This window comes from Amblyomma maculatum, chromosome 6, assembly GCF_055883805.1.
Source record: "Amblyomma maculatum isolate TAMU_Amacu chromosome 6, ASM5588380v1, whole genome shotgun sequence".
In the NCBI taxonomy this organism is placed as follows: domain Eukaryota; kingdom Metazoa; phylum Arthropoda; class Arachnida; order Ixodida; family Ixodidae; genus Amblyomma; species Amblyomma maculatum.
In genome coordinates this window covers 36,493,900-36,510,081 of record NC_139349.1, presented here as the reverse complement: position 1 = coordinate 36,510,081, position 16,182 = coordinate 36,493,900, and the positions used below count along the sequence as shown (strand labels likewise).

Here is a 16,182-nt window from a genome sequence, read left to right as displayed (position 1 = left end):
TCCCCCCCCCCCCCCCCCCCCCCCGTACCGTTCACGTTTGTTCTTTTAGCAAGGTGATCCATTATTTAGGCGCTAATGCGCGAGACGCAGCCGCGAAGGTGCCTGAGTCATTATGTAAAAACCGGCACGGCACCATTGTTAGCGGCCGAGTAAGGTGCTGGCTCTGAACTGCTGGCGCCGAGCAGCAGGCATTGGACTGCTGTGGGTGCAGCTGATGGCTAAAGAGAGACCACGGAAGTCTATACAGTAAACTTCGTAGAAGGCCGATTAAACAGGCTATGCGTCAACGAATTCACTTGCGTGTTGTTGAAAGCCGCCATCTTGAATTTCTACAGCAACATAGCAGGACGCGCATCTTCAGCACATCAAACAGGTCATGCTTTCGCTCACACACACTCGACATGGTTGAGAGCACGCAAAGACGCAACGAGAAGCAGCTTCACCAACTGCCCAGAGAAGAAGGACTATCAGGATTGTTATCAAAATTTCCACCATCAAATCATTACGAGAGAACCTTTCGCTGGTCATTGCGTTAGGGATACTTCTCCGTGAGATGCGCGGTGAGAACACGCAGTGAAAAAAGTCGAATTGACTGGCAAGCCTGGAGAATGAGATGAGACCAGCAACCCTAGCTCGGTAAAAGAAGACGAGCGAGTGGCACACGCAAGATTTCCTCAGGATGGGCAGTTCGCCATGGCAATGTATGAACGCCGTTTGCTCTCGACTTAGCATTAACTGACTGCTATTTCAAGCGGTAAATAACTTGTCATTTAACCGCGCGCCCCAACAAATCCTTCATATACGGTCATAATATGCATAGTTCTGGATTGGCTACTAGAACTTTTCTGAATGGAGCCTGCATATATAGACTCGATGAATAATACCCCGAAACATGCATTTAAAGTGACGCGAAAAAATTAGGCAGTGTTCCGCTATAAGAAACGGTGTCACGAAGGTTAAAAAGCGGCCTCGAAGTAAGTTCGCCGTTAGCTTGTGAAGTACATCGAGTTTTCAGAGAGACAACGGCAGAGCATTTCCTTTTCCCTTCAAAAAGCCACGGAAACGGTCCACGGAAAGAAGTTTCTTCCCGCATATTTCCAATTAAGGTTGCACTGTTTGTTGCAGCTACAGCACTCACTGCCTAATTTCATCTTCCCACGTGACTCACTTCGACCTCTCCCACATTCGCTTTTTGTAGAAACCCATTTGCGTTAAACTATAATTAACGGTTAAATTTTAATCATGCTGGAATCTACAAATCGCTTGCATAAACGCGTCAGCTACTCACCCCGGACCCTTGGGATCTGCAGCTTGCTGCTGTTGCTGTTGATTTCTCAGTGCCACCCTGTTCACGTGCACTGGGATGGGAACCACGATGCGCGGTGCGTCCGAGTGCTGCTGAGGTCCACGTCCCGCTGTGAGGCCCGCCTTGACGCGCTTCCACTTCGCTCGCCGGTTCTGGAACCATATCTTGACCTGGACCTCGGTGAGCTGGAGCGCGTGAGCGATCTGCGACCGCTCAGTGAGCGACAGGTACTTCTTGGAGTGGAACTCCTTCTCCAGCTCCAGCAGCTGCTCACTCGTGAACGCCGTGCGCCGACGCCGGCACTGCTGCTGTTGCTGCTGCTGCTGATGATGATGTTGCTGCTGCTGCTGCTGCTGGGACGCGGATTGACTGTGGCCGTGCGGAGCTTGGTGGTGCGGGTTGGGTGCGGCGTGGCCGTTGCGTTTCTCGACGCCATCGGCGCGCCCCAGGAGGCGGGCCTCCGCCGCGGCGATGAGGCTTGAAGACCGCGGACTCCCGGCACCGTCGTGGGGAGGACCGAAGTCACCGTCGCTGTCCGAGGCTGCGGCCGAGTCGCCCGTGTGACACCAGGCCAGAGGGGACGGCGGACAGCTGGACACTGGGGACGTGTCCCCTGCGGAAAAAGTCGAGTTCGCATAGTTCAGATACCGTATTAAGTGCAACAGAATTTGTATTTATCGACCGTCATCATCAGCCGCGATACATCTACTGAGGAGATATAGCTTCTCCCAGCAACCACGTCAGTTAACCCTGCAGGTCCTGTACCAACTCCGACCATCTTTTCCCCCTATAGACCACAAAATGTCACGAGCCCGCCTGACTAACTATCTGTAGATATTTACATATGTGCCTTCCATTTTAATCCACTTCGTTACCTCGGTGAAATATCGCTTGCATTACGTAGACCGCACATTCCCATACTTTCATGCCTTTAGCACAGAACTTAACCAAACGTGCTCGTAAAACGTCACTCTATGCTTGTGGGGCCGAATTGTGTGCGCGTGCGACAGGCAAAGAGAAAATTCCATAGAGGCATATAGGGCAAGCAGCATATCAAGCAGTCCAAAGATATCGAGCTGCAACTTCTCTGTTTAATGAGCCAAAGTAGCACAAAACAAAACACCGTGGATGTGATATTTATTCAAATCTCCGTGAACATAATTAGCACGTGCGAGAAGCTGGAACAAATACTTGTTTTATCTCAGAAGGACAATTTCACCACATTCACAAAGCTGACAGAGCACATTGCCGCCACGTGCACGGCAGCAATACTGATTTGTGGTTAGCCGATTCGTATACGATATAAAGATATTTACTACCGCGATTTTCTAACGAATGAGTTTATGATAACTATTTTCAAAAGCCGCCTCACAGCCTATCATGAATTGGCTGAGGTCATGCGAGAAAATGCATGTAAAGAAAAGAAATTTGATCCTGGGACAGCAACGGCAAGTGCCTGAGGCCTGAATTCTTTCTGCTATCAGAAGAAGAACACCAGCGCAACCGAAATACCGCACGTGAGCGAATAGAGGTGAACACGAGGGCGGGATATTATCTTCTGCCTCGCCGACCCGCCGGTGCATCAGGGTCATACTCATGAAATAGGAAGTTCACTGCAGGTCACTGCCATCAATACATTCATAACAACAGCGTTTTAAGTTGCGTCAAAACTGAGTGATGGCAGTGCAAGCTGTGCCTATACATGTAAGGAAGTCGTGGCTTCGCGTGACGCATTCTGCAGAAGCGAAAATAATTAAATAAATATGCGTTTTTATGTATATATAATCATTATATCGTCCCTGTCCAAAGCAGATTCTATCAGTGCGTTTTGATGAGTCTCACCAAAGTTAATTTAGTCTACATTCTGAATCTAATTAAGCATGCAGAGCAGCGATGAAGACGTTGCTACGCCGTGAATAGCAAGCGCTTCCTGCAATAATACCCGCACACTTTTTAGTATCATGTACATCTTCATACACATAGCTTCATGTCGGACCACATTATGTATTACTTTTTTTTTTCTTTTTTAAAGATAAACCGCGCGTGGAAGAAATGTGTCTTGCCTCAACAGCTTCCGATATTCGTGAAAAACGACCGTTTCGGTAGTTGTTTCTTTATTTGTCTTAGAAGGTGTTAAATATATGATCGGAAAACCTTAGATAGTTAAGGCGATGGCTAACCATGTTGCCAACTTCAGAAACCCCGTTCGTCCGCTGGTGATTCGTAACATTATATGTTCAAACGGCCTCTGCATCGTCCGAGGAAAAACAAATGTATGTTCTACACCGTCACTAATCAATAAGCGGTTTTCCGGTGTCCTCTGTGTAACACACTAGCCAGAAAGACATGCAACCCGCTCATAATAGCAGTAAATCAGAGCATTTAAGCGTGCTATATAATACAGACGCTAAAATGCCACTTTGACGTTCGCCGTATACGTCACCGCAAAAGTGCGTGCGTGCCAGGATTCGGGTGGGCTCTTCGCCTATGAATCATTGCCGAGATGCGCAGTGGTCAGTGCCATGTTATTGAAGAGATAAGAGAGCAGCCCGGGACCGCGAGCAGTCACCCGAACGGCTACTTCGCCGCACACGAAGGAACGGGAATAAAGGACGCCGGCCGCACAGCCGGAGAGGAAGAAGGGGGCGCCACGGAAGAAGAACCCTTCCTCTAGATATAATTTACTTTGCAACATTTCCACCTAGCGTAATAAAAAAGAGGCACGCTGTATAACGAGCTCGAAAACATCGCAGGGTGCTCCCCTCGCCCACGCTCGCACGGCCGAGAGCGTCCCTAATGACCGGCAGGCCTTCGTCCCGAGGCTGGCGTGCGATTGTCGACTTCACAGCGCGGCCGAAAAGAGGAGGCGCACGATGCGGAGACCGCGCGCTCCTCCTACACAGAAAGAAGTATATATGCGGCATTAAAATGAAAACTTGGCTCAGAGCGGCGGCGGTGGGGTCCATTAGCGGCCCTGCATGGCGTGTCCCACGGTCGCCGGCGCAACGGAGCGTGGTTGTAGCCGCCTTACAGGGACACGCAACGCGGGAGCGAGAGTCCCCGAGCGTCCGTTGTCGTTGGAAGGCGTGGTTCACGGCCAGGGCTCGGCGACAGCCAATGGGTCCCCCGGGCTAAGCTCGTCATGCGCCTCCCTGCATGCAGTAAGCGGGGACGTAAAGCGCATGTAAGCGGATATAAAGCACATGCATGTGCGTAACTGGCTCTAATGAAGATGTTAGTCCCGGAGACCGCACATGTTGTAGTCGGCTTTGCGATGCGGACCCCGATAGCGCGATGGACTTGAGCGGTCCTTGGCTTCGAGCCGTGTGAACGGCTCTATACATCTCTTGTGAATGAAAGAGCTCGTGCATCGAAAGAGGGCCAGCAGACGTATTGAGTCACGCCCCTTTCTCCGTTGACCCGATGCGTTTAGGTTCAATCGACCGTGTATGCATGTAACGCCTTAGGACATGAGCAGCTTGTACCCTCCCTGCTATTGACATCTTAATGCTGAGGAATGAGCCAGTTATCTCCAAATTATTAGCCGCGGTAGGCGGACACGATGTGTACCTGGGTGCCATATTTATTTATTTTTTTTATTTATTTATTTACTCTCAAGGCCAAGGCATTACAGAGAGTTACACAGGATAATAGTGTGAGATTTTTCGTTAGGTCTTTGTTTACTCGTGTATTTTGTGATACTTTCACTGGAGGCAGACGATGATACGACTTGTTTAAGGAGATTGTTTCAATTTAAGAACTTCGTTTTAGAAAAATTGGGCTTTCCCATCGCCTAAGTCTTTAATTGCAGGTGTGTTTACTGCATAGCCATGTTGTTATATTTCCGTTGCACATTTCTGGCTAAGTATGCACCATTCGAGCCGAACGTCGCCAACTGCTGGCTGCTCATTTTGCAGCGGAAGTTGTATTTTAGCTTTGCTGGTACGTATATAACAGCCGTCATATAGCGTGAAATCGCTGGCGGCGGCCAGCTGTCAGTATAGTGTCACGTGGTGTCGTTGAGTGCATGGGCCACGGGACAAACCCCATCCATTGACGTGGATTGTTATTTGTATGCACGGAACTCGTGCTTAGGCGTTTCGCTAAGCACTAAGCACGAAAGAAACATTATTCGTATATAAATATATATATATATATATATATATATATATATATATATATATATATATATGAATTTCAGGTTTTTGCCTCGCTGTGAATATTGTTCTTCGGCACCCACACCTTGTCGTTGGTACCACACCATCTGAGACGGTATAGTGGACGATAACTGGCAACAACTCGTCTTGAGGGGAAAAATGAACTGAAAACATTATATAGGAATTTGCATATATTTCGAGCAGGGGAAACAACAAACACGATAACATGGAACTGGCTAAACTCTCCGGCATGGCCGAAGAGACGGGGGATCAAAATCTATAGCTCAGAGCATATATATATATATATATATATATATATATATATATATATATATATATATATATATAGGTCAATTGCGCACATAAGCCTGTATTCGAGGTACCAAAACGCGTGCCCGTGAGACGCCCCCTGCGGGTCTGCTAATCTATAGACGTTTCGGTCTCTAATGTCAATCTGCTTTTCAGATTAAGCGTTGGAACAGGACAATTCACAGGAGCCGAAAGGCGGAATAAATCAGCAAACGACCGAAGAGGCCATTCAGTTTCTTCATTTTGTGAGAAAGCCAGCAAAACAATCAAGATGTGCTGCCCATTAGCGACTAAATACCGTGTCACACGAGCAAGCAAAAAGTCTTTCAACTAAGCGGTCTTTTAGCGAGTTGAAAGGCTTTTATTCAAAAGGAGTCGCATAGCAGACACACGGCGCTGACGATCTCTTTTTTGCGTTTCCTACCGAGGACGCTATCGAAAGCGTGGCGCTAGATCTTGAAACAAACCCACTCAGAATAAACCAACGTATCGAAACTTATAAATCAAATACGTGTGTTATTGCACGTTGTTTATAGTAAATTTAGGTACAGTATGTTCAGAAACGTTAAATTAAAGAAGATGGCACTCATAAAAAAGTTAAATTGGTTCACAGGAAGGGAAAGGCGCAGTATCTGTCACACTTGCTCTGTGGACACCTGAACCGCGCCGTAAGGGAAGGGAGGAGGGTGGGAATGAAAGTGGAAAGAGAGAAAGAGGAGCCGTAGTGGAGGGCTACGGAGTAATTTCGACCACCTGGGAATCTTTAACGTGCGCTGACATCGCACAGCACACGACGCCTCTTCGTTTCGCCTCCATCGAAACGCAGCCGCCGCGGTCGGGTTCGAACCCGGCAACTCCGGCACAGTAGTCGGGCGTCTTACCACTGCACCACCCCGGCGGGGGCACTCATCCGCATCGGTGGTTAGCGTCACCAACTACTTACGAGAGGGCTGCCTAAAAACTACATTATTGTGCCTATAGTTAACATTCCGTGAAGCATAAAACATATTTTTATAATGTATAAACGTGATACGAAAATGCACTTTTGCTTCTTTATTTATTAAAATATTATCACTGGTGTCCACTGGGTTGTAGACTACTCCTTTCCATCCGTAAAAGAGGTCGGCGATCTACGCTTGCGGAAACGACCGCTTCTGGAAAGGCGATTGAACAGCTGTCGTGTGTATACGGATGAAACTGTTTTTGGGGAGGTGTCTTTTTATCCAAATGCCTTTACAGTGCTCGTGTGACACGGGTATAGCAGCACAAGAATAGAGAACTTCACGTCTATGACTTCAAGACTTGGGACTTTACGACTATATGAAGGTATGCCAAGATCCAGTGCATGCAGGAATTGGGGTAGCGACGTGCTTTTCGCAGAATTCATCATAATTTACCAAGAGTGAGCTTACGACGACTCTGAGCGCTATTAATTCATGTTTAGATAAACATGTGGCCGTGGCAGCTGCATAATAAACTTTGATTGAAAGAAAGCTGCGGATTGTGCTTGCGCCTGTTATCCAATGACAATGTATGAGTGGTGATATAATCACTATCCATTACAATTACAATTCTCCATTGTTTTTTTTATTCTAACCATGCTGCTTTCTTCAGGTTTCGCTGCTTTTCTATATGTTTTGTATTCTCAGACATATTATTACTTCTTCGGTGTTATGTTTTTTTTTTATAATTTTTTTTTTTTGCACAGTATGGTGGAACATTTATTTGCGAGGTTGTACTTTAAAAGCATGGAGAATTCAGCCTCATGTCGCTTGCGACCAATTTCAGTCCCCCCCCCCCCCCCCCAGAAAAAAAAAAATTGGACGAAACGTCGGAATGCTTCGCGCTTCAGGGCTTTAGAAAATGAGTTGTTCTTCGTTTAAAGAATTGATATGGCAAGGCCTCGTTCATGTTTTGTTCATGTTCTGATTTCTAACAATGTCTACACCCAATGATCAGTGTATTTTTTTTCTATGAATTTCAATCCAATATAATGCCCACTCCTGTAATAACCCCACTGGGTTGACAGTATGTTGAAATAAATGTTGAATAAATAAATAGCATTATGAGTACAAACTTTTTGCAGCAAATTGTATTCGTCGTGCCTGAGAGTTTGTTTCTGTCAAAATGTATTTTTTTTTATTTCGAACTTTATTGTTAGGAATTATTTGAAGTGCTTGCTGAACCAACCTGTATATCATTATAAGCTTGTTACTGCAGAAAGTGCGCTCACAAAGACGAACATCCTGCATGGAAGGAGACAATACAAGCTTGCATAAAATCTCCTAATGAGACATGAACCAGAAAATAAAACACCCACTTTAAAGCCTATTAGTTCCGAAATATGGTTCGAAAGCCGTCCTACGCACTGCACAAATACTCGCGAGCCCGGCACGCGAATGTAATGGTTGGCGAGAGGAGCCATTAGTGACGCGTTGGAATGCAAGCTCGTTTAATGAGGCGTTGCACGCGAACACGCGTGAATATAAGCAGCTTGTCGCGTTACACGCTTCCATCAGCGCCCGAACGTTCTGCACTAACACAGGTGCTTTCCAACCGTTCGTATTCGAGCGTCACTATATTTCAAGCGAGCGCGCTTCTATGTGCCGAGAAAGACTGCGAAAACGCCTATACTTAGCCGGGTGTCATTCCTGACACTCGCCTATATGGTGCCAACAGGATGACTTCATCCGCGTGCGTCTGGCTTCGTGACACGGATGATTGGACAATTCGATCCCTGCTTTACGTGAACAAGTAACTGGCATATGCGTGCATGAGCCCTGAGTAGGCATCAGTGTGTTGGGCGTCCTCTTTGTAGGTGTTCAATGTGAAGCGCTCAGACAATAGTTCACTTAACTACGCATATGCATTAATGGCGTTAGTCTGTACGCAAACTGCGTACCCTAATGGCAAGCGTGCACACGCCTCGTGGCGAAATGGATGCTGTAATGGTTTAACTCGCGTCATCAGTGATATATAGACTATTGGCGTCGGCCACCGGCAGGTGAAGGTGTGCCAAGTCGTTGGGACGAAGGGGAACCGATGATTAAGTGTCTTCATTCAGCCGTGTGTGTTGGGCACTGGAATATACATAAAAAGTTTTAAGGGATGTGGTGTTTAAGCGCATGGGCCTCACTTTGTTTCCAAGTGCGCAGTGACCGAATTAAGGAAATGGCGTATACTTTGATACCGGTGACAGATCAGGAAACCAGATATCACCCACAATGTATATGGGACGCAATGGCAAGCCATGGGAAATACTCGTGATTTGTTGAATGTTTTTAGCAGACATCTCAGGATGCTGACAAAATTACAAATTCTCTTAGTTTTCGTGTTTTATTTCGAAGAGGACAGCGAATATGACAAACTTTAACCATTTTGTCATACACCTACAAGGCAAATTATCTCTAGAGAGTTGTCGATATATCATGCAGGCTATAGAACAACCTTATACAAGCGCCGCGGTGTGGTGAAAATGTTAGTCTACCGCCATCGGGTCACGCCTGTATGCTGGGTGATTTTTTAACCCTTTACAAGCATGCATTTTAAAACTACGAGATATACGTCTGCGCGCCCTCTGCAAGTGAGATTTTCAGCTAAGCACATCGTGAGTAACAAATCTTGATGGTTAGACGAATATTTAACTTAGGTAATGAACTTTCTGTTATCATTCTATATATATATATATATATATATATATATATATATATATATATATATATATATATATATATATATATATATATATATATATATATATACCAAGCTCTCTCTAGCAGCCGGTTGATCGGCATAATTGAATGAAATGGGGAAAGTCGGCGTCCTCTTTATATTTGTCATGCATGGTCTCTATGTACAAATGTTCGTAAAAATATATGCCCAGAACAGGCACTGCTGGGTAGCAAGTTGAGAACCGACTCCCAGGCCAAACACAGATGCTGGTCCATCAGTCTGCAGTATAGTTACAAAAGCTGATTACTTTTCAGTGCTGCAGTTTTTGTTCGCACGACGCCTTGTTTTGCGACACGCCCCTTTCATAGACGTAAACAACCACTCGCTGTACTTTCCATGCATCAAGGACGCGAAATTACAAAGGGTGCCTCTGTGAGCCTCATGCGTCTATGCTTATGCCTATAAATCTAAGATGAATTTCAGCAGTATACAGCTGATATCTGAGCCTCCCATTAAAATCTTATCTCCCTACTGCACACGCGCACAGGCCGGCGACTGCGTAGTCGGGCAGCACGTGGTGCTTAGACCGACCGAGCGTTGCGTTTTGGGCTGCCGACCAGCGTTATTCCGCCCAATTAAGGCAGCGTAGCCGCCGCAGCACGACCGCAAAATCACGAACTCGCCGAGAGCGTCTGTAAATATGCGCAGGCGCGCGAGCGCGCGTGAAGCGGAAGCTTATCCACGAAGCCGGGTTTCGCGTCAATTATCCGCAATTATTACCTTCGCGCGCAATCGCACTCCCGAATGGAAGGCAAGAACTGGATGCGGCTTGGGCGTGAATATACCGCGATTTTTCAGGAGCTGCCGTGAAAGGAACTGCATGTAGTCTGACCAGAAGCGGCGGTTCAAGTTCTGTGCGTGCATCGTCGATTTCGGCTTGCTTGTGTTCGTGCGCGCATGTATATTTCAAGCCTGATTCACGCTCCATGCAGAACCATAGCTGGAAATCGTACCCGGACCTTCATTTCAGCGACATATTTCATTGCTGCACATAGGCACGTATACACGATTCGATTGTGGCATGCGAAGATCCGGTTTTTATTGAGAGGCGCTGCAGGTACAGCTATGCCAAAGCAGCCTGAAGGTTTTAAGTGCGGTCGCTTAAGCTCTGCAAAAGAGGAAAATGTAAAGTGCTATGAATGGGTGAGGTATAAGAGGAGAAAGCTGCATAAAGCTCTCGTTATTGTGCAAACCATGAAGCACGTAGATTTTTTTTTCTTTTTTTGTGTGTGTATTCTCACATTTTCCCTCCCAACTACACAGCTAACAATTTCCCATTAAACATATTGAAAGAGCAGGCTTCTAAAAAATAAACCGTGCAAAGCCAGCGCCGAACGAATCACCCGGCCTGATTGTATACGCATGCAGCTATTCCTATATATATATATATATATATATATATATATATATATATATATATATATATATATATATATATATATATATATATAAGCACATTGAATGGTGCTTATATATAAATATATATAAGCACTCGAAGCACATTGAATGGTCGCCATGTTCGAGCTTTGTTGGATACTGGCGCTGATTATTCTATTTTGAGCAGCCAGTTTGCCGCGATTCTCAAGAAGGTTTTGACTCCGTGGGCTGGCACACACGTTCGCACTGCGGGTGGTCATCTGGTTACTCCTCTAGGCATGTGCACGGCCAGGGTTCAAATTCAAGAGTCGACATTTGTGGTAAGCTGCCTCGTTCTGAAAAGCTGCTCACGTGACCTAATTCTGGGCGTAGATTTTCTTCGTGAATATGGCGCAATTATTGACCTCCGGGATTTTAAGGTCTCGTTTTCAACTGAGAAAGCAGTGGCCCTCAGCAGTACACAGCGACCACTCAATGTGCTTCGAGTTTATGCGGACAGTGTCACGCTGCCACCCCGAACCAGCACCTTCGTTAATGTCAAATGCAATGCACTTCACGATGGTGATGCAATAGCCGAAACTAACCTCTCGTTACTGTTGACGCAGGGAGTCTGCGTGGCTCGCAGTTTGATCCATCTTAACTGTGGCCAGTCCAAGGTACTTGTTACCAATTTTTCGCACGAGTATCGACACCTTTTTCGGAATACTTCCGTAGCTTTCGCGGAACGCATATCTGAAGTCTCCGAGTGCTTGTCCACAGAAACCGTGCCACCGCCCACATCCCTCGACAACCTCGATATTAGCTCAGAGCTATCGGTGAGCCAGCGTGAACAGCTGTTTTCATTGTTACTTGAATTCAGAGAGTGTTTTGCATCATCGTCAAAAGTGCATCAGACTCCCATTGCCAAGCACCAGATCGTGACGTTCGATGATGTCCGCCCAATTCACCAGCACCCCTACCGCGTCTCTTCGACCGAGCGCGAAGTTATTAAGTCACAAGTTAAACAAATGCTCGAAGATGATGTTATAAAGCCTTCAAATAGCCCATGGTCCTCCCCAGTCGTTCTAGTTAAAAAGAAAGACGGCACGTTACGTTTTTGCGTCGATTACCGCAAGCTGAACGCCGTAACCAAGAAGGATGTATACCCCTTGCCGCGGATTGACGACTCTCTCGACCGCCTTCGGCGTGCGAAGTACTTTTCGTCAATCGATCTAAAAAGTGGCTATTGGCAGATTGAGGTAGATGAGCGAGATCGTGAAAAAACGGCCTTTGTCACACCCGACGGACTTTACGAATTTAAAGTTCTAACTTTCGGACTTTGTTCCGCGCCGGCCACATTTCAGCGGATGATGGACACTGTCCTCGCCGGGCTTAAATGGCAGTGTTGCCTAGTCTACCTAGATGACGTGGTGGTCTTCGCAGAATCGTTTTCACAACATCTTAAACGCCTGCGGTCAGTACTCGAAGCCCTTCGATCCGCTAACTTGACGCTTAAGCCACAGAAATGTCACTTTGGCTACCAAGAGCTTAAATTCCTCGGTCATGTCGTAAGCGCCGCCGGCGTAAAGCCCGACCCTGACAAGCTTACTGCTGTTGCGAAATTTCCGATTCCACGTGACAAGAAAGCTGTTCGCAGATTTCTCGGCTTGTGCAGTTATTACCGCCGTTTTATCGATAACTTCGCTGATCTTGCTGAACCGCTGACTCGGCTCACCCGGGGAGACACCCCTTTTGTTTGGAGTCACGAGCAAGAAGCTGCTTTTACCGAGTTGCGTCTCCGTCTCCAATCGCCGCCTATTCTAGCCCATTTCGATGAGCACGGTGAAACAGAAATCCACACTGACGCCAGTAACATTGGCCTTGGGGCGGTTCTCGTGCAACGTCAAGAGGGTGTTGAACGAGTCATCGCCTATGCCAGCCGTGCTTTATCCCGCGCCGAGATGAACTATTCAACTACTGAGAAGGAATGCCTCGCCATAATTTGGGCGGCTGCAAAATTTCGCCCCTACCTTTATGGTCGCCCATTTAAAGTGGTCACTGACCACCATTCCTTGTGTTGGCTGGCCAACCTGCGTGACCCATGCGGCCGCCTGGCGCGATGGAACCTTCGCCTACAGGAGTTTGACCTTACTATAGTCTACAAGTCTGGACATAAACATGAAGATGCTGACGCGCTCTCTCGTGCGCCCGTCGAGCTCGCTTCACCACATACGGGTGACTCTGGCAGTTTTCTCGGAGCTGTTGATGCTTCAGATATGTCTCATCAGCAGCGTGCTGATCCAGAGTTACGAGCCCTGATCGATTATTTAGAAGGTCAGCCAGCCACAATACCTAAGTGCTTTTCTCGGAGCCTCTCAACTTTCTGCCTGAGAAGTGGTGTACTCTATAAGCACAGCTCTAGATCCGATTCGAGAACCTACCTCCTCGTGGTACCCGCAGCTCTGCGAGAGGAAATCCTTTCCGCGTGCCACGATGAACCAACTTCTGGCCACTTGGGCTATACTCGCACACTTGCTAGAATACGAAAAACATTCTACTGGCCTAACCTTGCAACTGTCGTTAAGCGCTATGTTAAGAGCTGTCGGCAATGTCAGCGTCGGAAGGTTCCGCAATCAAAGCCTGCAGGCCTTCTCGTGCCCATAATACCACCACGCGCACCGTTTGATCAAGTCGGCATGGACCTTCTCGGTCCTTTCCCTCGATCCTCCGGGGGCAACCGCTGGATAATCATCGCCACAGACTACCTGACTCGATATGCCGAGACCAAAGCGTTACCTAGTGGTACAGCATCGGAGGTTGCCCATTTCTTTGTACACCAGATCATGCTGCGGCACGGTGCTCCGACCTGTATTATTACTGACAGAGGGACTGCCTTTACTTCACAAATGATGGCCGAAGTTTTTCATCTCAGCGGTACGGCGCATCGAAAAGCTACTGCTTACCATCCGCAGACCAATGGGCTGACTGAAAGGCTTAATAAGACCATTGCGGACATGCTGGCGATGTATGTCGACGCCCAGCACAAGACTTGGGATGCTATCCTACCATATGTGACATTCGCGTACAATACGGCAGTCCAAGAGACGACACGCTTCACGCCGTTTCGCCTAGTTTACGGCAGAGAGGTTCGGACGATGCTGGACGCAATGCTCCCTTGCGAAACAGATACCGAGCTTTCTACTGACGCCGAACACTTTGCCCAACATGCTGAGCAAGCACGCCAACTAGCACGCGTCCACATCGCCCAGCAACAGGACAAGGATTCACGCCGGTACAACCTCCGCCACAAACAAGCTTCCTACAACACCGGGGACCAGGTGTGGGTGTGGACTCCTGTTCGACGCCGTGGCCTATCAGAAAAGCTGATTTGCCGTTACTTCGGACCATATAAAGTCTTGCGGCGCCTCAGCGACGTTAACTATGAGGTCCTCCCAGATGGCCCAGAGCAGAGAGGCCGTCGGCTACCTCGTCCAGAGACAGTTCATGTCCTACGCATGAAGCCGTATTTTACGCGGGAACTGAAAGACGGCATCTGCAAACTTTTTTTTTTAATTTGCTTTTGTCCACCTGTGTGCACGTGTGCCGTGTGCGTCACGCTTAAGGAGGGAGGAATGCCAGGGGGCGCTCGCAGCGAAAGACGTTGAAGTGGCGCTCGGAGAAAAAGGACGAAGTGAATCGGCTCCGGACTATAGACGGACGTACCTAAAGCTTGGACCTTATAATTCCACCTGCACCGGCTCTGATAGCCTAGCCCTAGTCGCCAATATCGTGACAATATATATATATATATATATATATATATATATATATATATATATATATATATATATATATATATATATATATACTATATATATAAATGCGGAAAAATTTCAAATTACTACGCCTGGTAACACTTCGACCACCAAGCAAATGTTATTTACTAACATGCTCAAAAGCAGCTTAATACACGCTTGACTACAGCTGTCGTAACATTCCCCCAGACCATTATCTTTAAAGATCTGCTGGTGGTGAAAATTATTCGTCGCCCTGTAGACTACGCCAAATCTTTCTTTTTTTCTTTTCCCTCCCACATTTCTGCCTTCACTTAAGGCACTGTTGAAGTGTCCCTTTAGCTTTGAGACAGAGCGCCTTTCATTCCCCCAAGGACACCTTTACTCGATCGCGTTAGAGGCCTCAGTATACGATGCATGTCCGGCGCTGTCGGCTTTGTGAACGAAATATCACGAGGGCTCAGGCAGTTAGCTGGCAAATGTCATTTCCGTTCACTGATCGTTTCGCGAGTTGTGTGACGTCACAGGACCACATGATATGGAGAAAGCTGCAAATTCGAGTATATATAGCTCCTCTGACATGACAATTGAACTCACCCCCAGGATCCTGAGTCATACACGATATATCCCTATATTCTGCGTAGGCACGTTCGTACGACTAAGCATATAGGATTTCGTATCAATATCGAATCGTCTTTCACGTAATGCCGTAAACTTACCAGTGTATGCTGATGAGATGTATCAGTTAACAGAGACACAAATTAAGGGATTACTGATTAACCGAGATGCAAAGTGCATGTTCCTGCGCGAATATGAATCCGCCAGTGACAGGATACATTAATGCTGGCGCGTCGTACCCTTTAAAGCAGAGCTGAAATGTCCCACAAGCGATTTCCATATTGTCGCCTTTGAATACAGCGGGTATACTGGCATAATTAAGATGTTCCTAATAAATCACCTGGCTCTATCAAAGCGTATAAACCGAACGGCTCATTTTACAGAGTTATGAACTGCAGGAAAAATATATTCTCTTTCCGGTTCACCGATATATGGCAATCCAAAACGAGACTCCCTGTCCCATGCAGTACAGAAAGAAACAAAGAGGCGACGGATCTTCATATCAAAACAAAACTTTTGCTTAGTTTCCAAAGCTCTCAGATGACTTTTATCGATGCTCTGGGGTACGTTAAGCTTTCGAAGTTCTCGAGAATCGCGAGTTTTGGGAGTACAATGTGAACATGCGTTCCCTCTCTCATTAGCAAAGGTTGTGACACAATGTTTATTGTTATTCTTGATTCCACATGGGGGGGGGGGGATGAAGCAGAAGCATTTAATGCTGCCAATTAACAACTATAGTTAAAAATTTTGAAACTCGAAATGATGTGCTGCGTGCAATACTTTCATAGAAAGCAGGTTAAGGCGTTCTCCATGCATGCATGCATGCGTATGAAAGGACTGATTTTTTATCACTTGTGCCATGTTTCAATTATGAGTCGAGTTTAGTTCTCTAGTGGTTGTCACATTGAAA

At 46.8% G+C, this 16,182-nt stretch overlaps 1 protein-coding gene across 1 annotated transcript in view; it reads right to left on the bottom strand.

Moving 5' to 3' along the window:
* The window catches only part of LOC146185522 (uncharacterized), a 40,040-nt gene that overhangs the window by 17,924 nt on the left and 5,934 nt on the right, over positions 1-16,182 (bottom strand). Inside the window, exon 2 of the mRNA XM_084605546.1 lies at positions 1,289-1,919. Within this exon, the coding sequence (XP_084461672.1) occupies positions 1,289-1,919 (631 nt within the window). The remainder of the gene's footprint in view (positions 1-1,288; positions 1,920-16,182) is intronic.